General features: G+C 42.4%; 2 protein-coding genes across 4 annotated transcripts in view; both read right to left on the bottom strand.

The window, feature by feature from the left end:
- The window catches only part of Rgs20 (regulator of G protein signaling 20), a 100342-nt gene that overhangs the window by 20539 nt on the left and 52649 nt on the right, over positions 1–27154 (bottom strand). For all 3 annotated transcript variants that reach the window (XM_004653472.2, XM_045143588.1, XM_045143587.1), the window contains exons 2-3: positions 9290–9438; positions 1646–1729 (exon numbers count right to left, since the gene is read on the bottom strand). In XM_004653472.2, the coding sequence (XP_004653529.2) occupies positions 1646–1729; positions 9290–9435 (230 nt within the window). In that variant the 5' untranslated portion in view covers positions 9436–9438. The remainder of the gene's footprint in view (positions 1–1645; positions 1730–9289; positions 9439–27154) is intronic.
- LOC123458721 (aconitate hydratase, mitochondrial-like) lies at positions 18612–21323 on the bottom strand. The gene has a single exon (XM_045143586.1). It carries the CDS (start codon positions 21305–21307, stop codon positions 18965–18967), a length of 2343 nt encoding a protein of 780 aa, XP_044999521.1. The 5' UTR covers positions 21308–21323; the 3' UTR covers positions 18612–18964.

Below are 27154 nucleotides of genomic sequence, written 5' to 3'. Positions count from 1 at the left end.
TTGTCTCAGGAAACTTTTCCCCTGGGAATTTCTACTGGGAATAACATGTCTTCATCCCAGATAGGGCTCAGATGGCTGACCAAATTATGACTGTACCAATAGCAGTTTGATGAACCACTGAGTTCATGGGGTTTACATACAGAGCATGAAGAAGGGTCATTTACAGAAACATGGAGCCCCCAAAGCAGCTGCTTGGATGGGGATACTCCCCCCAACCCTGCACCACTTTAAGGAGCTCCTTGTCCCTGTCTGGGAATTGGAGTCCCCAGAGCAGCACTTCAGTGAGGTTCATTATGTCAGGATTGTTCCTCTGCTCCCACAGCCCCGGGCTCAGGTCTTCCTTACACAGCATGAGACCCCACAGCAGCACTTCAGGGGGGCTCAGCATACCAGGATTAGGGCTTACTCACAGAGTATGGAGACACCAAAGAGGCCACATTGATAGAGCTCACTGTCCCCCCGCCTTTTTTTTTTTGGTTTTCCTAGGTAGGGTCTCACTCTAGCCCAGGCTGACCTGGAATTCACTATGGAGTCTTAGGGTGGCCTCGAGCTCCCAGCAATCCTCCTACCTCTGCCTCCCGAGTGCTGGGATTAAAGGCGTGCACCACCACGCCCGGCCTAATGTGTGGAAATTTTGCCATGCAACAACCCACTTCTTCCTCTGATCACATGCATGAGCACAGGTGTGTGCACACACATGCCTACATCACATGCACACACAGATGCCATACCTTCTACATAACCAAGCATAGCCACAAATCTCCAAGGAACTAAAATGAAAAACTAAACATGAAAGTATAAAATTTGGTATTATGTGTTTTCAAAATACTTTTTTCCTTCTTCTTTTGTTTATTTTTATTTACTTATTTAAGAGTGACAGAGAAAGAGGCAGAGAGAGAGAGATAGGAAAGTGGGCACACCAGGGCTTCCAGCCACTGCAAATGAACTCCAGACGTGTGCGTCCCCTTGTGCATCTGGCTAACATGGGTCCTGGGGAATTGAGCTTGAACTGGGATCCTTAGGCTTCACAGGCAAGCACTTAACCACTAAGCCATCTCTGAAGCCCTTCAAAATACTTTTAAGCTTTGTTTTTAAAACATACTTTAACCATTCAGATAGAATAAGTTCACACTTTAAAAAGGTAATACTTAAATTTTTCTGAAGACTAGATAGGCTATATCATTATGCTCTTTTCTTTATTTATTTTGGTTTTTTTGAGGTAGGGTTTCACTCTGACTCAGGCTGACCTGGAATTCACTATGGAGTCTCAGGGTGGCCTCAAACTCATGGTGATCCTCCTACCTCTGCCTCCCAACTGCTGGGTTTAAAGGCGTGCACCACCATGCCTGGCTATGCTCTTTTACTTTAAAAGTATATTATAAAAACTAAGATTACATCTTTCTGGTTTGTCATAAGCACCAATTTGTATTTGTGATTAGCCAAGGGAATAGTTGAGTGGGCCAACTTTCTTTCTTGTTAAATAATGAGGAGTTCTGCAGGGCAAATGTATTTTGAGAATTGGTATTAAAATGGTAGTTAAAGAAAAATATATGTGTTCTGTTGAAACATAAAATGCAAGAAGACAAAAGAAAATGAAGGTAAATGTTTTTGTTCACATAGTGAGCCAAAAAGTGCAAGAGTTCACCTTTCTTCACAGGGTGGAACATCTGTTCTGAGTTCCTGGGATGCTCTCACGGGTCTCTGATCTTCCTGGTTTCTAACAGTGAGGCTGCAGGAAACAAAACATATGTGTTGACTGAGATATCAGAAGGAAAAGAAAATTACAGACTTTAAATAGAATTTGTTATTCATGAAAAATTGACCCTGATCACTTTTCTTAAAACCAAAAGTATGGCAATAGGTATTTTTATTATTTAGCTTCTCACCACTGTAACAAAATACCTGAGATAATTATCTCTTATACAGAGAATAGGTTTATTTTTGCTCACATTCTTATAGGTTTAAACCCATGAGTGGTTGGTTCCATTATTTGGGGCCTGAGGTGAGGCAGTGAATCTTGGCCAGAGGGCATGGCATAGGAAAATTGTACCACAAGCCAGGGAGCCAAAAGAAAGGGGCTGGGGTCCGACTATTACCTTTAAGGGCATGCCCCAGTGTCCTAAGGGGTTCCTATTAGGTCTCACCTCTCAAAGGTTTCATCACCTCTCAAAAGCACCATCTTGGGGACCAAGCTTTTACACTATGTTTTTGGCCAACATTCAAGACCCAAACTATAGTAGAGTTAGAAAAACAATATATACATATGATTTTTTTTTTCTGTAGAGAGAGGCAGATGGTCGGGGGGGCGGTGGTAAGAATTGGCATGCCAGGGCTTCCAGCTACTGCAAAGAACTCCAGATGCATGTACTACCTTGTGCAGCTGGTTTATGTGGGGACTGGGGACTGGGACCTGGGTCCTTAGGCTTTGCAGGCAAGTGCCTTAACTGCTAAGCCATCTCTTTAGCCCTAGAACAATATGTTTCTAACACTGCAGTTTATAGTAATTGAGGAAGAGTTTGAAGTTCTTTTTGTAAAACATGGTTTATCAGGAAATAAAAAATTAGGTGGGTCACTTGACTCGAGGGATCACCTGACAGATTTAGGCCCTTTGCTTAGGCTGGGAGCAGGTGGCCCAGAAGGTGTCTGAGGCCTGCAAGTGAAAGAATGGGAGGTCGAAGCAGGCCAAAGAAGCAATGCGCCACCACACCCAGCATTCTTAACAGTTGCACCATCTCTCAAGCCCCTGTCAGCTATTTTTAGCACGCTCACTTTTATACGTTTTCAGTGCTTGTGTGTGTGAGAGAGAGGCTGGGGGAGAGGGGTATTTTTCTTTAAAGTCAAGATCATTAAAAGTGCAGAAATCCTGACATTTCTTTTATGATGGGAAGGTTAAAAAGTTTCAATAAATAATGGTTTTAAAAATGAAACAAAACAAAAACCCTTTGAGAGGCACTGAGTGGCATCCTGTCTGGGTCAGCGTTTATCCTGCCTGACTCCCTGGGTTTCTTTGTAAGCAGAACACATTACTGCACAGTGGGTATGAAAAAGAAAGAGGAAAAGGAATTATGCATGTGATACATGATTCCAAAGAGAATTGGAAGGTATGCTGTGAACTAAGTAATGAAAAAATCACTTGGTTTTGACATTTTTCCATCTCATTGTGGGAAGCAGATTTATTTTTAGGGTAACAATGTGTTCTAGAAACAAAAATGAAGAATATTTGTTTTGGTTAAGTTTTGTCTACTGTGATTGTTCCTACAGAACAAAAATATGTCAATAGCAGCCAAGGTGGCTGCTTACTATGTTTTAGAAATATTCACTAAACCAGGTGTGGTGGCGCACACCTTTAATCCCAGCTCTTGGAAGGCAGAGGTAGGAGGATTTCCATGAGTTCGAGGCAACCTTGAGATTACATAGTGAATTTCAGGTCACCCTGGACTAGAGTGAGACCCTACACACGCACAGAAAGAAAAATATTTTCTAAGACCTGGGCATGGGCATGGCACATGCCTTTAATCCCAGCACTTGGGAGGTAGAAGTAGAAGGATCACTGTGAGTTAGAGTCCACCCTGAGAATTACAGGTCAACTTGGGCTAGAGTAAGACCTGACCTTGATAAACCAAAAAAAGAAAAAACAGAAATTCACTAAGGACATCCTATGGTAAGATAGGTTTTCAGTGAGAAAGGAGGGGAAAAAACTCCAACCCTATAAAAAAAATAAGATTTTTTTTTTTTTGGTTTTGTTTTGTTTTCTGAGGTATGGTTTCACTGTAGCCCAGACTGACCTGGAATTAGTCTCTGGCCTCAAATTCATGGCAATTATCCTACTTCTGCCTCCTGAGTGCTGGGATTAAAGGAGTGCGCCACCATGCCTGGTTTAAGATGTTATTTTAAAGAGCATATGTCCTTCAAATATTTTTTAAAATACGTTTTTATTTTTACTTATTTATTTATTTGAAAGTGACAGACAGAGAGAGCAAGAGGGAGGGAGAGAGGGAAGGAGAGAGAGAGAGAGAGAGAGAGAGAGAGAGAGGGAGAGAATGGGCACACCAGGGCCTCCAGCTACTGTAAACGAACTCCAGATGCATACACCACCTTGTGGATCTGGCTTATGTGGATCCTGGGGAATTGAGCCTTGAACTGGGGTCCTTAGGCTTCACAGGCAAGTGCTTAACCACTAAGCTATCTCTGCAGCCCTTATGTCCTTTTCTTGATAGCAATTCCAGAAGGTCTTAGAATGGGATTTTGAGAAAGATGTCACAAGAGCATAGGAAAATCATTACTATCTATCATTCTAGAAAATTCACTGTACTATGTATATCATCATAGATAAATCTCAAGAGTATGTTAAGAAAAATTACCAAAGAAATTGAATTGTCTTCCACAGATGTGAAAACTACACATTATGCTTTTAGACTAATTAAGAAAGCCATCAATTTTGAAAGTCATTTTTTCCCTAAGCCAGGTAAACTTTACTATGTACGCTCCCATCTCTGTTCCAGAGTTAACCATCATTTTTATTTTTTTAATGTTTTTTAAAAAAGTTTCTTGGGCTGGAGAGATGGCGTAGCAGTTAAGCGCTTGCCTGTGAAGCCTAAGGACCCCGGATTGAGGTTCGGTTCCCCAGGACCCACGTTAGCCAGATGCACAAGGGGGCGCATGCGTCGGGAGTTCGTTTGCAGTGGCTGGAGGCCCTGGCGCGCCCATTCTCTCTCTGTCTATCTCCCTCTTTCTCTCTCTGTCTGTCGCTCTCAAATAAATAAATAAAAATGAACAACAACAACAAAATTTTTAAAAAAAGTTTCTTCTTTATTTGAAGAAGGGGGGGAATGAATGAGTGCATCAGGGCCTTCAGCTGCTGTAAATGAACTCCAGATGTATACACCTTCTTGTGCATCTGGCTTACATTGGTCTTGGAGAATTGAACCTGGGTCCTTTGGCTTTGCAGGCAAGTTTTTTAATTGTTAAGTCATCTCTCCAGTCCAACCTTAAATTTTTTTTTGATCATTCTTATTCATAGTTATGATACTGTGTGTCCAAAACATTTTAAGCTTCCTGTAAGTATCATCATATAACAGTTACTGCTTTCTAATTGCTCTTCCCCTCTAGCACATGAGTGACATGCTGAACGACACTGCACAGTGCAGATAGTCTTATGGTACATGTATTTAGCACTTTATTATTTTTTTTAATATTTTTTGTTCATTTTTTATTTATTTATTTGAGAGCGACAGACACAGGGAGAAAGACAGATAGAGGAAGAGAGAGAATGGGCGCGCCAGGGCTTCCAGCCTCTGCAAACGAACTCCAGTCACGTGCGCCCCCTTGTGCATCTGGCTAATGTGGGACCTGGGGAACCGAGCCTTGAACCAGGGTCCTTAGGCTTCACAGACAAGCGCTTAACCGCTAAGCCATCTCTCCAGCCCAGCACTTTATTATTGATGAACTCATCATCACTGATGTAGTGAATCCTCCCAGACACTTCTTATGCACAAATTCAAGGGTATTTGTGGGTCTTTCTAGGTACCTATATGGAAGGGTGTGTGTCTAACTTGCATCTATCTGATCTTTATTAGGATAAACACAAATAGATTATTATCGTCTTAGTTCCATTTCATTTGCTTGACTTTTTCCTTTGATTTTTTTAAAAAAATTGTTTATTTTTATTTGAGAACGACAGAGAGGAGGCGGCAGAGAGAGAGAGAAAGGAGGAGACAGAGAAAGAGAGAATGGGTGCGCTAGGGCTCCCAGCCACTGCAAATGAACTCCAGATGTGTGTGCCCCCTTGTGTATCTGGCTAACGTGGGTTCTGGGGAATTGAGCCTCAAACTGGGTCCTTAGGCTTCACAGGCAAGCGCTTAACTGCTAAGTCATCTCCCCAGCCCTGATTTTTTAAAATTGATCATTATTATAGATTATGAAACTCTTTGTGTATGCCAGATATAAAATATTTATTAAGTGCATTGTAACTATTTTATCTGAATATATTTTATCTTTTCATATTATTTATTTGTCTGTATTAAGCCCACTTTAAAATTCAACCAATACGCCAACTTAGCAGTACAATTCCAGGTTTTTAGCATATTTTCAGCCTTCAGGATCCTCCTACATCTGCCTCCCAAGTGCTGGGATTAAAGGCGTGCACCAGCACTCCTGGCTTTTTGGTCTCTCCTCTTATTGCTGGCTTCCTCTGCACACCAACACTGCCATACAGGCCAACTCCAAGAACCTGGATCAGCTTGGTCCATGAAGCTCAGAGACCACCACACCCCCACCACCCTGCCTAGCTCCCAGTGACTACTTGGGGCATCTCTTTTGTCCCAGATGGGGAGCAGAGGAATATCTGGCAACCACCTACAGGAGGAGCTAGTGAGTCCTCCACTGCCTGCACAGCTGGATACAATAGGGAAGCAGGGGCAAGTGCATTTTCCTTGGAGCCCCACAGGCAAAGCATTACTGTGATGTTGAGCTGAAGGGATTCCAGACTTCCAGCCACAACTCTTGTATCAGCCACAAGTCCAGAGCTGCTGGTGCACAAGCCAATTGCATCCTCTACAACCTGCATATCCCTGGATACAGTGCCATCCCACTCCAATCCAGTTCAAACCCTACATGGGACATTCACTGAAGATCATCCAAGGACAAATACTTGCTTCCCCCTTAATAAAATAAGACTTTGACTCTGAGATGGATAGACCCAAATACAAAATAATCAACAATAACAAATAAAACAATGAGAGACAACAAACTAAGAGATCTCCACCAAGGTTACCTAGTTCCACAATGAAAGTTTCCAAACAAAATATAGAGGATATGACAGAAATAGAATCCTAAAATGAAAGCACAATAAACTATGTTGACTCTGACCAAGTGAATTGCTGAACTCGAAGCAAATCTTTAAAAAAAACAATAGCATAAATGAAATGCAATAGAACCATCTCTTACAGCACACAGATTTTGTCACTAGGTTTAGCTTAATTGAGGAAAACCACAAAGATCTCAAAAGCAAGATAAATGAATTGAAGGTGTGTCAACAAATAGAGAATCTCAATAAGTAGCTGATTAAGCAAAATGGAAATAAGATTAAATGCATGAATGAATTCCAAGTAGCATTAAGAAAATCAGATCTCAACCTGAAATTGGAACTCAATAAAGGAATGGACACAATATAGAAAAAATACAACAGAAAACCAAAATCAGATGTAGCTTGTAAAAGCCTCTGTAGAAACCCTCATTAAGAGTTAATCGTGTGGAAACAGAATCTCAGATCTGGAAGACAAGACAGAAGAAAGAGTTCGGGAGTCCAAAAACTTTGATAAGTTCAAAACATCATGCAAATAGAATATGAAGGAATTGTGGGATATACTAAAATGACCAGACATCTGGATAATTAGGTATACCAGCAGGGGAAGGAATTCAGGCCAAAGGCATGAGAACATATTCAACAAAATCACTGAAGAAAACTATCCCACCCTCTCAAAAGAAAGACCCATCCAGAAGCACGAAGGTCACAGAACACCAAAGAGACTGGACCAAAGAAGAAACTCTCCAAGGCACATCATGGTTAAAATTCTAAACAATGAAAACAGAGAGTGTGAAAAGCAACAAGAGAGAAACAACTCATTATATATATACACATACATACATATGAAGGCAATTCCATTAGAATCAGCTCAGATTTTTCAGTGGTAACCCTGAAAACCAGAAGGACTTGGAATGGAGCACTTCAAAATCTAAAAAGAAATTCAGACTTTCAAAATCCAAACCTTTGAGACACATCTTCATTTTTAAAATTCCTTGGGAGGTGTGGGGGGGGTTTTTGAGGTAGGATCTCACTCTAGCCCAGGCTGATCTGGAACTCACTTTGTAGTTTCAGGATGGCCTTGAACTCAGAATGATCATCTTACCTCTTCCTCCAAAGAGTTGGGATTAAAGGCACATACCACCATGTCTGGTGTGACTCAAACTCCTCTACAGTCTTTATGCAAAAGGAAGGCCTATTTAGCCATTCAAGCTGTTTCTGCCCAAATGTTAATAAGTACTCATAACTGCTTTACAATGTTCTTTAGTTGTTTTATCTATGCTAGTTTGTTTTGAGGTATTTATATATGCATTTATTTTTCTTTTTTAATTAATTAATTTTTAAATTTTTATTAGCATTTTCCATGATTATAAAAAAAATCCCATGGTAATTCCCCCCACACACTTTCCCCTTTGAAATTCCATTCTCCATCAAATTACCTCCCCATCACAATCCTTGTACTTACATATATACAATATCAACCTATTAAGTACCCTCCTCCCTTCATTTCTCTTCCCTTTATGTCTCCTTTTTAACTTACTGGCCTCTGCTACTAAGTATTTTCATTCTCACGCAGAAGCCCAATCATCTGTAGCTAGTATCCACATATGAGAGAGAACATGTGGCGCTTGGCTTTCTGGGCCTGGGTTACCTCACTTAGTATAATCCTTTCCAGGTATTTTTATTTTTTAATTTGAGAGTGAGAGAGAAGGGAAGAGAGAGAGAGACAGAGAGAGAGGGAGAGAATGGGCATGCCAGAGCCTCCAGCCACTGTAAATGAACTCCAGATGCATGTGCCACTTCGTGCATCTAGCTTACATGGGTTCTGGGGAATCGAACTGAGGCCCTTTGGCTTTGCAGGCAAACGCCTTAACCGCTAAGCCATCTCTCCAGCCCCTAAATATATCTTTAAATATAAATTAATTGACAACTAGACACATGTAGCTTATTGCTGATGTTAAAAAAATTCTATTGGTGTCCTTCACAGTTAGGAGATAGTTCAATTGGTTAAGTGCTTGCCTCACACACAAGAGAAGGACATGCTTGTAATTCTAGTGTTGGAGAGGTAGAGACAGGTAGACCCTAGTCCAACCTACTGTGTGAGTTCCAGGCAATGGACAGACTATCTCAAAAAAGAGGTGTGCATACATAAGGACACATGCACATATAGGCCACATACGGGGAAACAAAAGAACAATATAAAACAGGCTGGAGAGATGGCTTAGCTTGCCTGCAAAGCCAAAAGACCTCAGTTTGATTCCCCAGGACTCACGTAAGCCAGATGCACAAAGAGGTGCATGTCTGGAGTTCATTTGTAGTGGCTGAAGGCCCTGGTGCTCACATTCTCTCTCTCTCAAGTAAATAAATAAAATTTAAAGAAAATAACAATATAAAACAAATCCATACTGCACGAATCATAAACCATGCTATTCAAAGGCACTGATTCCCAATTGATAACCCATCAATAAAAAGGCCCCCAAACCTTACCAGGAGCAGCTACAACAGCAACACCAGCAGAAGCAGCATGCATTGGAGCCCCGGCTCTCCACTCCCTGCTGGTTTGGAATGGAGTCTGGTGCCTCCTTCCCAGTGCAGGCCTGCCTCTTGCGCATCTCAGGCCGCTCAGATCCCATAGACTGTAAAGTAAAAAACAAAACAAAACAAAACAAAACTTAGTTTGGGATGTAGCTGTGAAAACATAAGCCCAAGAATTCATTCATTTGGCTTATGGAGAAGATACCAATGAGTATATGTCCAAGTCATTTTTGCTAACTCTGATGAAATGGGGTTCTCGGACTTTCACGATTCATTAATTTAGCAAAAAGTTAATGGATAGGATCTGCCCAATTAAATGATCAATTCTAGAATAAAATAGAGTACAGGGTCTTGCCCTTAGCCACTCACAGTTTAGTAAGGGAGATGCATACACCAAAGACACCAGGAAGTTAGTGCAATAGGATGGTTTCTGGAGTCCAGGATTTCCTTTGGACTGAACCAAGGACAGCAGTTATAGGTGGCAGCTCAATTACACTGCCCATGTGCCAGAGCAAAGAGGGGGATGCAAGACATGCCAGAAAATGATGGTAGGTGCACAGGGCTGAAGCCAGACCCACAAATGGTATTCAAATTTTCACTAGCTGTGTAATAATGAGGAGGTGACCCAACTTCCTCTGTGCAAATCAGTACTTACAGCACTGCCTGTACATCAAGAAGCAAGACCCCAAAGCAGCAGTCACCTGCCTAAACTTGCTCGGTCATGGGAGGAACAGGGGCCCTTGTCCCTTAGTGAAAGTGAAGCCATCAGCCAGAGCTGTGCCCTTCAGTCTGTCCTTTTGTTGAGGATTGCAAGAGTGTGTGAAGGAGGAAGGCATAATAAAGGAGAAATTGCTGTTGCATTTTTGCTTTTCATACTGTCACTGAATTCTTTTCTTTTTCAAAGTATTTTATTCATTACAGAGAAGGGGGTGGGGACAATGGGCGCACCAGGACTTCCAGCCACTGCAAACGAACTCCAGATGCATGTGCCGCCTTGTGCATCTGGCTGTATGTGGGTCCTGGGGAATTGAACTTGGGTCCTTTGGCTTTGCCAGCAAGCACCTTAACTGCTAAGCCAATTCTCCAGCTCATCACTGAATTCTTGATGAAACTTAACTGAAAGCTAATAGAATATGTATATTAAAGAATCTTTAATTAAGACTTGGGAATTATTATGGGCTGGAGAGATGGCTTAGTGGTTAGGCACTTGCCTGTGAAGCCTAAGGACCCTGGTTCGAGGTTCAATTCCCCAGGACCCACATTAGCCAGATGCACAAAGGGGCGCACGTGTCTGGAGTTTGTTTGCAGTGGCTAGAGGCCCTGGCATGCCCATTCTTTCTCTCTCTGCCTCTTTCTCTCTTTGTCTGTCACTGTCAAAATAAATAAATAAAAATAAACAACAACAACAACAACAAAAAAGACTTGGGAATTAAAGACTAGATGTATTATTTGATTCCAACATTAGATTTGTCTATTCCTATTGACCATATCCTGATGCAATATGCAAATACACTTAGTTATTCTAATTTATGTATGTATGTATCTAGAAATGAGGTGTTGTTATGATGCCCAGGCTGGCCTGTACTCATGGGCTCAAACACTTCTGACAAGACTTTCTTTATGAAGCATGGTATCTTTGGATTTCTTTTAATTAGCCTGTCATGTAAGTTTCAGGATAGCAAGCAAGACCCATTAAAGTACTTACTGTCCTTTCATCCCCAGGGAAAAAAGTAAACAAAGAAACAAAAAAACAATCTAAGTACCCCGATGCTGCCCTACAGCCCCTCAACCTGGGCTGAGCAGGCTAGCACTCAGGAGCCTGGGCAGCTTCTTGGTGAACACATGGGGGCAGAGATCACTGCTAAACTTTCCAGCGTTTTTTTTTTTTTTTTTTGTGTGTGTGTGTGTAGCACTACTAGAAGATGGCTTCAGAGGCAGGAGCTTTTAATGCCCTGGGGCAGAAGCTCTAGGGGAGTGCAGGAATCATGACCTCAGGTCAGTTGTGGCATTTCTTTAGAAACATAGTGGGCCATGGTTCATTTCACTCCAGGTCATTGAGGAATAAGGACAAACCAGCACAGTCTCCAACGATGTGTCACCATGCTCCAAGTAGCTGTTATTGTCTAAAAGATACTATTTGAAACTTGCTGAGACAGATGACGGGGACCTATCTCTCTCCATGGGATTCTGAGAAGATGTTTCAGCATTGGTTAAAGAATTGGAAAACTGGGACTGGAGAGATGGCTCAGCAGATAAGGCACTTGTCTGCAAAGCCTAAGGACCTGAGTTCAGTTCCCCAGTACCCATGTAAAAAGCCAGATGCACAAAGTAGTGCATGCATCTGGAGTCCATTTGCAGGGGCTGGAGGCCCTGGAGTGCCCATTCTTTCTATCTGTGTCTCTTCTATCTCTCTATTTGCAAATAATAAAGAACAAAAATATATTTAAGGGATGGAGAGATGGCTTAGTGGTTAAGGTGCTTGCCTGCCAAGCCTAAGGACCCAGGTTTGATTTCCCAGTACTCACGTAAGGCAGATAGATACACAAGGTGGCATGTGCATGTGGAATTTGCTTGTAGTGGCTAGAGGGCCTGGCATGCCCATTCTTTCATTCTCTCTCTATCTGCCTCTTTCTCTCTCAAATAAATAAATATATTAAAAAATTGGAAAACCCAATAAAATAAATATTAGTGTTAATACTTTCTTACTTTAAGCTCTCCTTCTGAAATTAATTTTCCCGTAAATAAAAAAATGTGGAGGATGGGACAGTTTGCCCCTCTGACCCTCATGTGGTGGCCTTGAACAAAGCACTGTCAATCAAGCAACCAGACAAACTCTCCTTATAGTAGCACCAGCTGTTCCAAACACTCCACAGACATCCAAGGGAAACAAGAGAACAATGCGGCTCCTTGTTCAGGCTCCTGGAGGTGCAGCCCCAAACATAACTGTTTCAAACATCACACTGCATTCACAAGCCTCCATGGACTCTAGATGACTTTGAAACCATTCCCACCCAAGCCACAGGGGCAGCATTTCTCCTGGAGGCCCAGCAGGGACTGCTGTGATGGTTATAAAAGGGACAATTTTTCTGTCCCATGACTGGTGCATTCATAAATCTTCATTTGTATGAAAGGTTGATGCAATTGGTGCAATCCCCAAGGCCCTTTCTGGGACAATGTAATCCTGCTCCAGGTGAGCCAGTGGAAACACCTTCTTGGGCTGCCTCCCCTGGCGTGGCAGCAGTGAGCCCAATCAAAGGATTGTCTCAGTGGTTTGCTGAGTGCTTAGTAGAGTAGGCTGAGTCAGTAAAACAAGAAAGAAGCCATGGTGGCAGAGACATGAGCCAGGAAGTAGCTGGGCCCCACCAGCTGCTGAGGCAGGGAGCTGAGCTGCAAACACAGGAGCAGCTACACTGACAGCTGTGGTGGCAAAGCCACAGCACTGCAGGAAGCTGCAGAGAAGGGAGGAGCCACTGCCCTTGCTGCAGCAACCGTATATGAGGCCAAGGCAACAAAAGGCAACTGCCCAGTTCAAGAGAGTGACCAAAGCAGGATGAGAGGGATGGTGGGATTCCATAGAGGACAGGTGTGATTGAGAATGGAAGGTTGAGACTCAAGGATGGCCTGTAAACAGACAGAGAAGAGCAACTACAGGCTTTGGTAGCTGGAAGATTTCAAGAGATTTGTCAAGCCCTTAGGGCCAGAGGGTCTCGGACACCCAGACCTAGGTGCTATAACACTGGCTACTGTCAAGGGCTGAGCAGTCCCACACCTAGGCCAACCTGGAAGCTACAGCACCAGCGGCTGTCAAGGGCCGAGGAATCTCCACTTCCCCTTGAAGAACTGAGGGTCCCTCTATCCCAGACATGCCCAAGAACTGCAACAGTAGAGGGCGCCACAGGCAGCCACTCCTGCTTGTCACCACAATGCAGAAGGACACAAAAGCTGTGAAAGACCAGCAGTAGAACAGCTTTTGTCTACCTGTGATTTCTAAACAGGGAAAGCAATAGACCTCCAGCCAGCTGTGCCAGCAGCACTGCCTCATGGAGGAAGCAAGGATGGTAACATGGACTGTCTGAGGGTTGTATTCCCCTTGATCCATTATGTCCGTGAGGCTTTCTGTGGAGGTTTTAATTTTTTTTTTTTAATTTGACTTACTGAGGTTTTTTTTGAGGTAGGGTCTCACTCTAGTCCAGGCTGTCCTGGAATTCACTCTGTAGTCTCAGGGTGGCCTTGAATTCATGGCGATCCTCCTACCTCTGCCTCCCAAGTGCTGGGATTAAAGGTGTGCAGTACCATGCCTGGCATTACTGTGCTTTTATTTCCACTAGTTCATGTTGGTTTCTCTTCAGTATTTTTATATCCTTACTCATATGTTGTATTGACCTCCTTATTTTACTCAGTTTATTTTCTGCATTATCTTCAGATTCCTTCAGAAGTTTTTCTTCTCTAATTCCTTTGATTTCTTTTATCTGTTTGCTTTGAGCATACTTATAAACATTCTTTTGAATTCTCTGCCAGGCATTTTATTTAATTCATTGGAGGCCATTAATGTGTGATGCATAATTTTTGGAGAAGTCATGTTGCCTTGAATTTTCATGTTTCTTATTTGCAGACCCTCATAATAGGAAGAAAAGATGATGACATCAAAATTAAAGAGAGACTAATTGAGAAGAGGGGATATGATGGAGGGTGAATTTGTGAGGGGGAAAGTAGAGGAGGGAAGGGAATTATGGATTTTTTGTGTATAATTGTGGAAGCTATCAACAAAAATGTTTAAAAAAAATTAGAAGTTTTTGGTGTGAGATTCTCATCCCCCTATGCTGAGTTTAACAGTTCCCTCTGAGGAGCACTGTCAGGGCCCTTTGTGAATGAAGTAAAACATTTATAAGGCAAGCTGACCAGCCCAACTCAGCAGCAGCTCGCTCTGCTTCTCTGCAGAGAGCTTACGTGGAGGGTTTTTATTGTTTTTAATTTTTTTTTTTTTTTTGAGATAGGGTCTAACTGTAGCCCAGGATGACCTGAAATTCACCATGTAGTCTCAGGTTGGCCTCAAACTCATGTTGATCCTCCTACCATTGCCACCATGCCAGGCCCAGGTCATATATCTTGAAGCAAGAGAACATATTATGTGTTGTTATTATTATTATTATTATTATTGGTTTTTAAAAAATTTTTTTTGTTCATTTTTTAATTTATTTGAGAGTGACAGACATAGAGAGAAAGACAGATAGAGGGAGAGAGAGAGAATAGGCGCGCCAGGGTTTCCAGCCTCTGCAAACAAACTCCAGACGCATGCGCCCCCTTGTGCATCTGGCTAACGTGGGACCTGGGCTTAACCGCTAAGCCATCCCTCTAGCCCCTGATTTTTAAATATATATTGATATGAACTTCCTCCTTTAGATAGAGAATTACATTAATGCATTTAAAAAAAATTTTATTAACATTTTCCATGATTATAAAAAAATCCCATGGTAATACCCTCCCCCCCACATTCGCCTTCGAAATTCCATTCTCCATCAAATTACATCCCCATCTCAATCATTGTACTTACATATATACAATACCAACCTATTAAGTACCCTCCTCCCTTCATTTCTCTTCCCTTTATATCTCCTTTTTAACTTACTGGCCTCTGCTACTAAGTATTTTCCTTCTCACGCAGAAGCCCAATCATCTGTAGCTAGGATCCACATATGAGAGAGAACATGTGGCGCTTGGCTTTCTGGGCCTGGGCTACCTCACTTAGTATAATCCTTTCCAGATCCATCCATTTTTCTGCAAGTTTCATAACTTCATTTTTCTTTACCGCTGAGTAGAACTCCATTGTATAAATGTACCACATCTTCATTATCCACTCATCAGTTGAGGGATATCAAGACTGGTTCCATTTCCCGGCTATTATAAATTGAGCAGCAATAAACATGGTTGAGCACTTACTTCTAAGGAAATGAGATGAGTCCTTCAGATATATGCCTAGGAGTGCTATAGCTGGGTCATATGGTAGATCAATCTCTAGCTGTTTTAGGAACCTCCACACTGATTTCCACAATGGCTAGACCAGATTGCATTCCCACCAGCAGTGTAGAAGGGTTCCTGTTTTTCCACATCCCCGCCAACATTTATGATCATTTGTTTTCATGATGGTGGCCAATCTGACAGGAGAGAGATGGAATCTCAATGTAGTTTTAATCTGCATTTCCCTGATGACTAGTGACGTAGAACATTTTTTTAGATGCTTATATGCCATTCATATTTCTTCCTTTGAGAACTCTCTATTTAGCTCCATAGCCCATTTATTGTTTGGCTTATTTGATTCCTTATTATTTAACTTTTTGAGTTCTTTGTATATCCTAGATATTAATCTTCTATCAGATATATAGCTGGCGAAGATTTTTTTCCCATTCTGTAGGTTGCCTCTTTGCTTTTTTCACTGTGTCCTTTGCGGTGCAAAATCTTTGTAATTTCATGAGGTCCCAGTGATTAATCTATGGTTTTATTGCCTGAGCAATTGGGGTTGTATTCAGAAAGTCTTTGCCAAGACCAATATGTTGAATGGTTTCCCCTACTTTTTCCTCTAGCAGTTTCAGAGTTTCAGGTCTGATGTTAAGGTCTTTAATCCATTTGGACTTAATTTTTGTGCATGGTGAGAGAGAAGAATCTATTTTCATCCTTCTGCAGATATTTATCCAGTTTTCAAAACACCATTTGCTGAAGAGGCTGTCTTTTCTCCAATGAGTATTTTTGGCATTTTTATCAAATATCAGGTGGCTATAGCTACCTGGGCTTACATATGGGTCCTCTATTCTGTTCCACTGATCTACATGTCTGTTTTTGTGCCAGTACCACACTGTTTTTGTTACTATGTCTCTGTAGTATAGGTTAAAATCAGGTGTGGTGATACCACCAGCCTTATTTTTGTTGCTCAGTATTATTTTAGATATTCAAGTTTTTTTGTGATTCCAAATGAATTTTTGGATTGTTTTTTCTATTTCCATGAAGAAAGCCTTTGGAATTTTGATAGGGATTGCATTAAATGTGTAGATTGCTTTAGGTAAGATTGCCATTTTCACAATGTTGATTCTTCCAATCCAGGAACAGGGGATGTTTCTCCACTTTCTAGTGTCTTCTACAATTTCTTGCTTGAGTGTTTTAAAGTTCTCATTATATAGATTCTTTACTTCCTTGGTTAGGTTTATTCCAAGGTACTTTTTTTTTTTTTTTTGATGCAACTGTGAATGGGAGTCATTCTCTGATTTCATCCTCTGTGTGTTTGTTGTTAGCATATATGAAGGCTACTGATTTCTGTGTATTTATTTTGTATCCTGCTACATGACTGTAGGTTTTGATCAGCTCTAACAGTTTGCTAGTAGAGTGTTTAAGGTCCTTTATGTATAGAATCATGTCATCTGCAAATAATGATAACTTGATCTCTTCCTTTCTGATTTGAATCCCTTTTTTGTGTGTCTCTTGCTGTATTGCTATGGCTAAGACTTCCAGAACTATATTAAATAAAAGTGGTGACAGTGGAGACCCTTGTCTTGTTCCTGATTTTAGTTGAAAAGCTTCCAGTTTTGCCCCATTTAGTAATATGTTGGCTGTAGGCTTGTCATATATAGCTTTTATTATATTGAGATATGTTCCTTCTATTCCCAGCCTCTGTAGGACTTTTATCATGAAGGGATGGTGGATTTTGTCAAATGCTTTCTCTGTGTCTAATGAGATGATCATATGATTTTTGTTCTTCAAACCATTTACATAATGTATTACATTTATAGATTTGCGTATATTGAACTATCCCTACATCTCTGGGATAAAGCCTACTTGGTCAGGGTGAATGATCGTTTTGATATATTCTTGTATTCTTTGTGCCAATATTTTGTTGAGAATTTTTGCATGTATGTTCATGAGGGAGATTGGTCTGTAATATTCTTTTTTGTTCTATCTTTGCCTGGTTTTGGAATCAGGGTGATGTTGGCCTCATAGAAGGAGTTTGGTAGAATTCCCTCTTTTTCTATTTCCTGGGAAAGCTTAAGAAGCAATGGTGTTAGCTCTTCCTTGAAGGTCTGGTAAAATTCAGCAGTGAATACATCTGGGCCTGGGCTTTTTTAAGTTGGGAGGTTATTGATAACTGTTTGGATCTCAATGCTTGTTATAGGTCTATTTAAGTGAGTAATCTCCTTTTGATTTAATTTAGGTAGGTCATATAAATGAAGGAAAGCATCCATTTCTTTCAGATTTTCATATTTTGTGGAGTATATGCTTTTATAGTATGTCCCTATGATGTTTTGAATTTCTCTGGAATCTGTTGTGATGTTACCTTTTTCATCTCTGATTTTATTAATATGTATCTCTTCTCTCTTTCTCTTGGTCAGATTTGCTAAGGGCTTATCAATCTTGTTTATCCTTTCAAAGAACCAACTCTTTGTTTCCTTAATTCTTTGGATTGTTTTTTTTTTTTTTTTTTGGTTTCTATTTCATTAATTTCTGCCCTAATCTTTATTATTTCTTCCCGTCTACTGATTTTTTGGTTTGCCTTGTTCTTCTTGTTCCAAGGCTTTAAGGTGAAGCATTAGGTCATTTACTTGTGACCTTTCTAATTTATTAATATAGGCACTTAAGGCTATAAATTTACCTCTTAGGACTGCCTTCATTGTGTCCCAGAGATTTTGATATGTTGTGTTCTCATTATCGTTTGACTCTATAAATTTTTTGATTTCTTTCTTGATTTCTTCATTGACCCATTCATCATTTAGTAGTGTATTGTTTAAGTTTCCATAATTTTGTGTATTCTCTATAGCCTTTCTTGCTACTGATTTGTAGTTTAATTCCATTGTGGTCAGATAGAATGCAAGGAATTATTTCAATTTTCTTGATTTTGTTTAGATTTGCTTTGTGTCCTAATATATGGTCTGTTTTAGAGAATGTTCCATGTGCTGCTGAGAAGAATGTATATTCTGCAGCCTTTGGATGAAATGTCCTGTATATATCTGTTAAGTCCATTCCTTCTATGACCTCATTTAGTCCAGATGCCTCTCTGTTTATTTTTTCCCGGGATTACCTGTCAATTGATGAGAGTGGGGTGTTAAAGTCACCCACCACCACTGTGTTTGGTGTTATCTGTGACCTTAGTTCTAATAGTGTTTGTTTGATGAATTTGGGAGCCCCCATGTTAGGTGCATATATGTTTAGGATTGTAATGTCCTCCTGTTGAAGTGTGCCCTTAATCAATATAAAGTGACCTTCCTTATCTTTCTTTTTTTTTTTTTTCCACAGGAACAGTTAATGAATTTGGATTATTGCAAGAACAAAAGGTTCTCTAAAATCCTTCAGCCACCAGTGAAATGATCAGGCAGAATAAAAACTTCCTTAGATGGGAGTGTTGTCATCAAAAATAAATAGTTACATGGGACTGCTCAGAGAACGAGCTGAATGAAAAGGGAAGCAGGGAATGGAAACTTATTCTTGGAAGCCCCCCGCAGTGGATCAGTCAGTGGGCTGAGGATGGGAGCAGGAAGCAAGTCTGGTCACATCTTGCAGCAGGCCACACTGGATGGAATCGACCCAGCTCCTGATGGTTGAGTGGTACCCAGCAGGGTCCAGGGTGGGGCAGCACGGGCCTGAACGCCCTCACTGCTGTAGCTCCTTCATCCTGTTGAGGGCGCTGCCTGCACGGAACCACTCAATCTGAGTCTCGTTGAAGGTGTGGTTCAGGAGGATGGTCTCCTGGGTTCCATTGGGGTGCTTGATGACGCACGTCAGGGGCTTGCCAGGAGCAAAGTCCTTCAAGCCCTGAATGGTCAGCTTGTCCACAGGGTGGATCTTGTTGTAGTCAGAAGGGTCAGCGAAGGTGAGGGGCAGTAGGCCCTGTTTCTTCAGGTTGGTTTCGTGGATCCTGGCGAAGCTCTTGGTGATGATGGCCCGGCCCCCCAGGTGGCGAGGCTCCAGGGCTGCATGTTCCCGGCTTGAGCCCTCACCATAGTTTTCATCTCCAATCACCACCCACCTGATGCCATGTTTCTTGTAGTAGCGGGCAGTGTCAGGGACAGGGACAAACTCCTGGGTGACAGCATTGCGCACAGAGTTAGCCTTGCCATTTTCAATGTTGATGGCACCGATGAGCAGGTTATTGGAGATGTTGTCTAGGTGCCCACGGAACTTGAGCCAGGGTCCAGCAGCAGAAATGTGGTCAGTGGTACATTTTCCTTTGACCTTGATGAGAATCTGCAGGTCCTCCAGGTCTTTGCCATCCCACTTGTCAAAAGGTTCCAAGAGCTGCAGGCGCTGGCTGGTGGGACTCACATCCACCCGCTGCCCGCTGCTGTCCTTGGGGGGCTGCTGATAGGTGTCCTGCCCTGGGTCGAAGCCCGATTTGGGGAGCTCATCTGCATCTGGAGCCTCCAGTTTGAATTTCTTGCCATCCTTCCCTGTTAGGAAATCGGTTTCTGGGTTGAATTTAAGAGTTCCTGCGATGGCCAGGGCTGTGACAATCTCTGGGGATGTAACAAAGGCATGGGTCTCAGGGTTCGCATCATTTCGACCTGTGAAGTTCCTGTTGTAGGAGGTGACGATTGTGTTCTTGTCCCCTTTCTTGATGTCTTTTCTGTCCCACTGCCCAATACAAGGACCACAGGCATTGGCCAGGACGATGCCACCCACGTCCCTCAGGATCTGTGCGTAACCATCGCGCTCAATGGTGGCACGGATCTGCTCAGAACCTGGTGTGATGGTGAACTGGGACTTGCACTTCAGTCCGTGGGCCAGCGCCTGCTTGGCCACGGCTGCTGACCGCCCCATGTCTTCATAGCTCGAATTGGTGCAGCTGCCGATCAGACCCACTCGGATGTCCACAGGCCAGCCTTCCTTCTCTGCCACAGCACCCACTTCTGCCACAGGGTGGGCCAAGTCAGGGGTGAAGGGCCCATTGATGTGCGGCTTCAGCTCACTGAAGTTAATTTCAATCAGCTGGTCATATTGGCAGCCAGGATCGGGCATCAAGTGATCCTTGAATTCTTCCGCTAGGTTGGCGATGACTTCTCGGCCTGTCTTGCTCAGGTATTTCTTCATCCTGTGGTTGTATGGGAACACTGATGTTGTGGCCCCAATTTCTGCGCCCATGTTGCAGATTGTTGCCATGCCGGTGCAGGAGATGGAGTCCAGACCAGGCCCATGGTACTCCACGATGGCGCCTGTGCCACCTTTCACTGTGAGGACACCCGCCACTTTCAGGATCACATCTTTGGGTGAGGTCCAACCAGAGAGGGAGCCTGTTAGTTTCACACCGATCACCTTGGGGCACTTCAGCTCCCAGGGGATCCCAGCCATGACATCCACTGCATCAGCACCTCCGACTCCTATACAGATGCCTCCCAGGCCACCACCATTGGGTGTGTGGGAGTCAGTGCCAATCAGAAGAACACCAGGATAGGCATAGTTTTCCAAAATGATCTGGTGAATGATTCCAGATCCAGGTCTCCAGAAGCCCACGCCATACTTGGCTCCAGCAGATGCCAGGAAATTATACACTTCCTGGTTGATGTCCTTGGCTCGACGCAGATCTTTCTCACCCCCAACCTGGGCCTCGATCAGATGGTCACAGTGGATGGTGGATGGCACAGCCACCTTGGGTAGCCCGCTGCTGATGAACTGTAACATGGCCATTTGGGCTGTGGCATCCTGCATGGCCACTCGGTCAGGCCTTAGCCGCAGGTATGTCTTGCCCCGCTCAATCTCCTGGTTGACTGGATCATCCAAGTGTCCATAAACAATCTTCTCTGAGAGGGTCAGGGGCCGGTTTAATCGTTGACGAACAATGTTAATGTTCTTCTCTAGCAGGTCATAGCAGATGTACTCATTGGGTTCAAAGTGACTCATGGCCACCTTGGCCCGTTGGCACAGGACTGAGGCCACATGGTACTGCCGCACACCCAGGGCTTTCTGCAGTCGGGTCACCAGCAAGCTGTAAGGCGCCATTTTGTGCACTGACAAAGATGAGGTCGCGTCTCCATATCTTTCTTGACCAACATTGGACTGAAGCCTGCCTTGTCAGATATTAGGATAGCAACCCCTGCTTGTTTTCTAGGCCCACTTGCTTGAAATACTATGTTCCAACCTTTCACCCTAAGATAGTATCCATCCTTTGTAGAAAGGTGAGTTTCTTAGAGGCAACAAATTGTAGGATCTTGCTTTTTAACCCAGTCTGCAAACCTATGTCTTTTGGTTGGGGCATTGAGGCCACTGATATTAAGAGATATTATTGAAAGGTGTGTATTTATGTTTGCCATTTTTTTTTTTTTTGTGTGTGTGTGTGTGTGGTTCCGGTTCTACCTTTGCTTTCTTGTGTTAACTAGTATTTGAGTATTGCTTGTTTTTTCCAGGTTCCTTATATGGGTGCTTTTCCTTTTCTTCAGCATGGAGGATCCTATCAAGTATTTTCTGCAGAGCTGGTTTTGTCTTCAAATACTCCTTTAACCTGATTTTGTCATGGAATGTCCTTATTTCTCCGTCTATTTGAGTGGATAGCTTTGCAGGATAAAGTAACCTTGGTTGACAGTTGTTGTCTTTCAGAACTTGGAATACATCACTCTAAACCCTTCTGGCTTTTAAAGTTTGTGTTGAATAATCTGCTGTAATCCTGATGGGCTTGCCTTTGTAGGTGACTTGATTTTTCTCTCTAACTGCTTTCATTATTTTTTCCTTGGTTTGTTTGTTTGATAGTTTGATTATAATATGGTGAGGAAAGGTTCTTTCCAGGTTTTGTCTGGCTGGGGTTCTAAAGGCTTCCTGTATCTGCATTGGCACCTCTTTCCCAATTTGGGGGAAGTTTTCGTCTATGATTTTGTTGAGGACGCCTACTATGCCTTTGCAGTGGAATTCTTCTCCTTCTACGATGCCCTGAATTCTTATATTTGATCTTTTCATAGTGTCCCGAATATCTTGAAATTCCCATTCATACTTTTCTATAACTTTGTCTTTCTCTTTGTTGGACTATATTAGATCTGCCACCTGCTCTTCTAGCTTAGATATTCTGTTCTCTCCTTCATCCATTCTACTGGTGAGATTTTCTACAGAGTGTTTTATTTCATTAACTGTGTTCTTCATTGCTAGTAATTCTGACTGGTTTTTCTTTATTATTTCTATTTCCTTATTTATGTCTTGTATTGCCTTCTTTATTTCATTAAATTGGTGTCCTGCATCTTCTTTGGTTTCCTCTTTGATTCCTTTGATTTCATCTTTGATTTCTTCTTTCATTCCTTTGATTTGTTCTTTGACCTCTTTGAACATATTTACAATCATTCTTTTGAAATCTTTCTCAGGCATTTCCTCTAACTCGTTCTCACTGGAGGTCATTTCTGATGCATTAATTCTTTTAGGTGGATTTATATCATCTTGCTTTTTAGTGTTTCTTGTGTTATAATGTATATATTTTTGCATCTTGGATTAAGTTAATGCTTGGATTTTCTAGCTAGTTGGGTATTCTTAGCTGTATCAATTTATTTGATGTTATATATTTTCAGGGTAGGACCTTAAGGTGTTAGGTATGGCTCTTAAGACTCTTAGAGTATCTACAAAGGTGTTCCTAGGGGTTGAGTTTGCCTGCTATGGGAGTATTTGAGTAGGCTGAGTGGAATAAAATATAGGTAGATTCCAAAATTTAACTAAACACTGTACACATTCAATCAAATACAGCACCGAGCATTTATGCACGAGTAGTTATTATAACAACCAGATCCTCTATCCACACAAAGGTTAAGATTTCTGGTCTGTTGAGGGATCCAAATCAGCTTGTGACCAAGTAAGAACCTTCCCTGGTGCAATCCCAGTTACCTTTTTGGATGATTTTGGTCTCAGTCAAGTTTCTGGCTGGGTCGTTGGGCTTCTGTTCTGATTTCTGGAGCTGGGTAATGGCTTTTCCTGTGTGGTAAACCGAGCCTGGCAACTGTGGCCCTGTTGATCTGCACCACCACTGCTGGAACCGCCACTGCTGCTCCTGAAGCTGCTGCTGCTGCTACTTTAGCTGCCACTACTTGATCCCCCACTGCTGCTGCTGGATCTGTGACTGCTGCCTCTGAAGCTGCCACTGCTGGGTCTGCCGCTGCTGCTGCTACTGGATTTGCTGCTTCTGGGGCTGCTGCTGCTGGTGCCAGAGCCACTGATGTTGCTGCTGGACTCTGCTCCTGCTTGGGTCCTGCTGTTTGCTCAAGTTGGCATAGCTGGGTCCCGGGACCGCTGCTGTGTTTGCTGGAGCTGGGCACGGGTGGTGGGGGAGGGGAGGGAGCTGCAGTTGTTCTAGTTCTCTCACTGTTCCACGTGTTCTTCTACCTTGTGATCTGCTCCTCCATTGCTCACTGCTGCTCTCCCTTCACGTTTCTTGAGTTGCAGAGAGCTCTGGTTTGAGTGGAAGCTCCCTGCACCTGGCTTTTCCTGTGGCTGGAGCTGAGCCTGGCAGCTTTCTGGTGCACTGCCACCACCGTGGTCGGCGGACCTGCAGGGGCTGCTTTTGCAGGCCTGTGCGGGCTCTGGATCTCTTCTACTTCTCCACTGCCATTTTGATTTCCTATTCACCTCACTTTTTAGTAAAAGTTTGTATTTTGCTGAGATTTTTGGTCTTTCCCCCCCTAGGCTGCTTTCGCGTGGTACCTAAGCCACCATCTTAACCGGAAGTCTCTAATTCATTTCTTTCTCTCTCTTTCTTTTTTCTTGTTTTTCAAAGTAAGGTCTCATTGTAACCCAGGCTGACCTGGAACTGCCTCTGAAGTCCCAGGCTGGATTCACTACAATCCTCCTACTGCTACTTCCCAAGTGCTGGGAGTAAAGGTGTGCACCAACATGCCAAGCCGCATTAATGCATTTCCTAATGTTGGACACTCCTACTTTAACAAGAAAATTTTTCTTAGACCTGGAAGATAAGTATTCTTTGATTAACTAAAATAAATTAGGTGACATTTTCTAAGGAGCTTAAAAGTCTACCCATCTACCTATCTACTGATCGTCTTTATAAGAGGATTATTTTTTCCCTGAAGGTTTGGTAGAATGTACCTGTAAAAGAACTACTAGAATCTTTTAGAAATTGCCTTTTTTTATTGTTTTCTCGAGATAGGGTCTCACTCCAGCCCAGGCTGACCTTAATTCACTCTGTATTCTCAGGGTGGCCTCAAACTCTTGGTGATCCTCCTGCCTCTGCCTGAGTGCTGGGATTAAAGGTGTACACCACCACACCCAGCAGTAGAAATAGCCTGTTGATTATGTTTTCAATTTCTTCCTTGATACCTATATTGTTTTATACCCTCATATTTTTTAAAAAAGATTTATTTAACTTATTTATTTGAAAAACAGAGATGGGGTGGCAGGGAGAGAGAGTGAGAATGGGCTAGCTAGCCACTGCAAATGAACTCCAGATGCATGTGCCACCTTGTGTATCTGGCTTATGTGGGACCTGGAGAATCAAACCTGGATCCTTAGGCTTTGCAGGCAAATGCCTTAACCACTAAGCCATTTCTCCAGCACTTCATCTTTTTTAATAATACATATTTTTCCTTTGTGTTAGCCATTTTATCTGGCTTTCAAAGTTATTGGCACTTATTATCATTAGACATATTTATAGAATAAGTGACTTACATTATTGCATTTTAGTTTAAAAAACAAATCTGTAGCTGCACAGGGGGAGTTACTTTTTGCCTTTTATTTATTTATTTTAGATATGGTCTCACTATGTAGGCCACGCTGGTCACAATCTTCTTTCCTTTTAACATTTTTTTTGTTTATTTTTATTTACTTATTTGAGAGCAACAGACAGAGAAGGAGAGAGAGAGAGAGAGAGAGAGAGAGAGAGAGAGAGAGAGAGAAAATGGGCACTCCAGGGCCTCCAGCCACTGCAAACGAACTCCAGATGTGTGCGCCCCCTTGTGCATGTAGCTAAAGTGGGTCCTGGGGAATCAAGCCTCAAACCGGGGTCCTTAGGTATCACAAGCAAGCACTTAACTGCTAAGCCATCTTTCCAGCCCCAGTCTTCTTTTGTTTTTATTTCATTCTGTTTTTCCTTTTTTAATTTTCATTACCCCCCCCCCACACACACACAGAATGAATCAATATGAATGAATTGAGAATGGGCATGCCAGGGCCTCTTGCAGCTATAAACAAACTTCAGTTGCATCTTTGTGTGTCTGGTTTTGCATAGGAACTGGGGAATTGAATCTTGGCTGGTAGGCTTTGCTAGCAAGTATCTTTAACCACTGAGCCATCTCTCCAGCAATCCTGCCTTTTTTTAAACAAGGGGTTTATTTTGGTTCATAGTTTGGGGGCACAGTTATCATGGTGGGGGCATTAAGGCAGTAGGAGCTTCAGGTGGTTGGTCACATTGTGTCCTGTGTCAAAAAGCAAAGAGATGAATGCTGGTGCTCAGCTTGCTTTCTCTTTACTCAGTCAGGGATTGCAGCCCTTGGGATGGTACCACATACATTTGGGGTGGATCTTGCCATCTCAACCTAATTGAAAAACTCTCACACATACATGCCCAGAGATCTGCCTCCAAGGTGATTCTAGGTGCAAGCAAGCTGACAGTAGAGCTTAACCATCATCTGGGATCCTGGTTTTCAGAAAACACAATAGGAGATGACATAAAAATTGCCTTGATCCCTGTGTTTCAGCCTCCCAAGTATTGGAGTTACAAGTGTGGCATTTAGTGTTATCAATATTAGTAGATAATAAATAATTTATTTAAATAATTTTTTTGAGGGAGGTTCTCTCTCTAGGCCAGGCTAACCTGCAACTCATTCTGTAGCTCCAGGCTGGCCTCATGGCAATCCTCCTATCTCAGCCTTCCAAGTGCTGAGACTAAAGGCTTGAGCTACTATGCCCAGCAAGAATAAATATTTTAAATGGAGTACATAGTTAATATGAAGTTTAGTAACATATTAAATTAAATCTACTCACAAGATTTTAAAAATATGCCATCAGTTCATATGTTAAGCCAGGTAGTCCTTGTGGTTGTTGGTCAAACTCACTTCATGTGTCTTTTCTATTGCCTCCATCATGCCTATGAGAGATTTCTTAAACATTTCATTGCGTTTGTCCTTTCAAATAACATGTTGTGGCAGTTAGAATGTATATATCCCCATAGACTCAGGTGTTTTGTTATAGCTTGTAACTTAGGTTTCCAGCCACCTAGCTGGAGGAGCTATCACTGGGAACAGATCCTGGGGTCCAGCCCTAAGGTGTGTTTGCAGGTGGATCTGACTTCTAGCACAAAGGCATGCAGAGAGGTTTAAGCTCTGCCTTGCTGCCCTTTCATGCTGGCTGTTTGGTTGTTTCTCTCTGCTTGAATGTATGGAAGCAGCTTCTTGCACCATTGCTGGAACTCTTGCTGGATTTGTAAGCTTGAAATAAACTCTTTTCCCCCATAAACTGTGTCTGGTTTAGATGTTCATCCCAGCAACATGGAACTGTCTACACCACATAGGATAGTATTTGCGTTGCTCTCCTGCCCCTCTTTTGGTGTATGTCTATAAGAGAATACTGGGCACAATTTTTCTGTCCACTGGGAGAACTCATGCATGTCCCATGCACCACCCCTGCCACAGCCACTGGCCACTGTGCCCGAGAGTACTGAGGCTCAGATGTTTGAAAAACATCCATTTTGACAATATCAGTTACCTTATAACTCGTGACATTTCAAAAGCAGCCTGAGCAAATGGAAAGAATACAGACTGTATCTAATTAAGTATTTCAGATCTAAAAATAAAACTAGCCATTATTGAATAACATACTGATAAAATAAAGAAACATCATGTATTATGTAGAGAGAATAATTCTTGTCTTTTA

This window comes from Jaculus jaculus, chromosome 2, assembly GCF_020740685.1.
Source record: "Jaculus jaculus isolate mJacJac1 chromosome 2, mJacJac1.mat.Y.cur, whole genome shotgun sequence".
In the NCBI taxonomy this organism is placed as follows: domain Eukaryota; kingdom Metazoa; phylum Chordata; class Mammalia; order Rodentia; family Dipodidae; genus Jaculus; species Jaculus jaculus.
The sequence above is the reverse complement of the archived record's forward strand: the minus strand, read 5'-3'. Positions and strand labels throughout refer to the sequence as shown.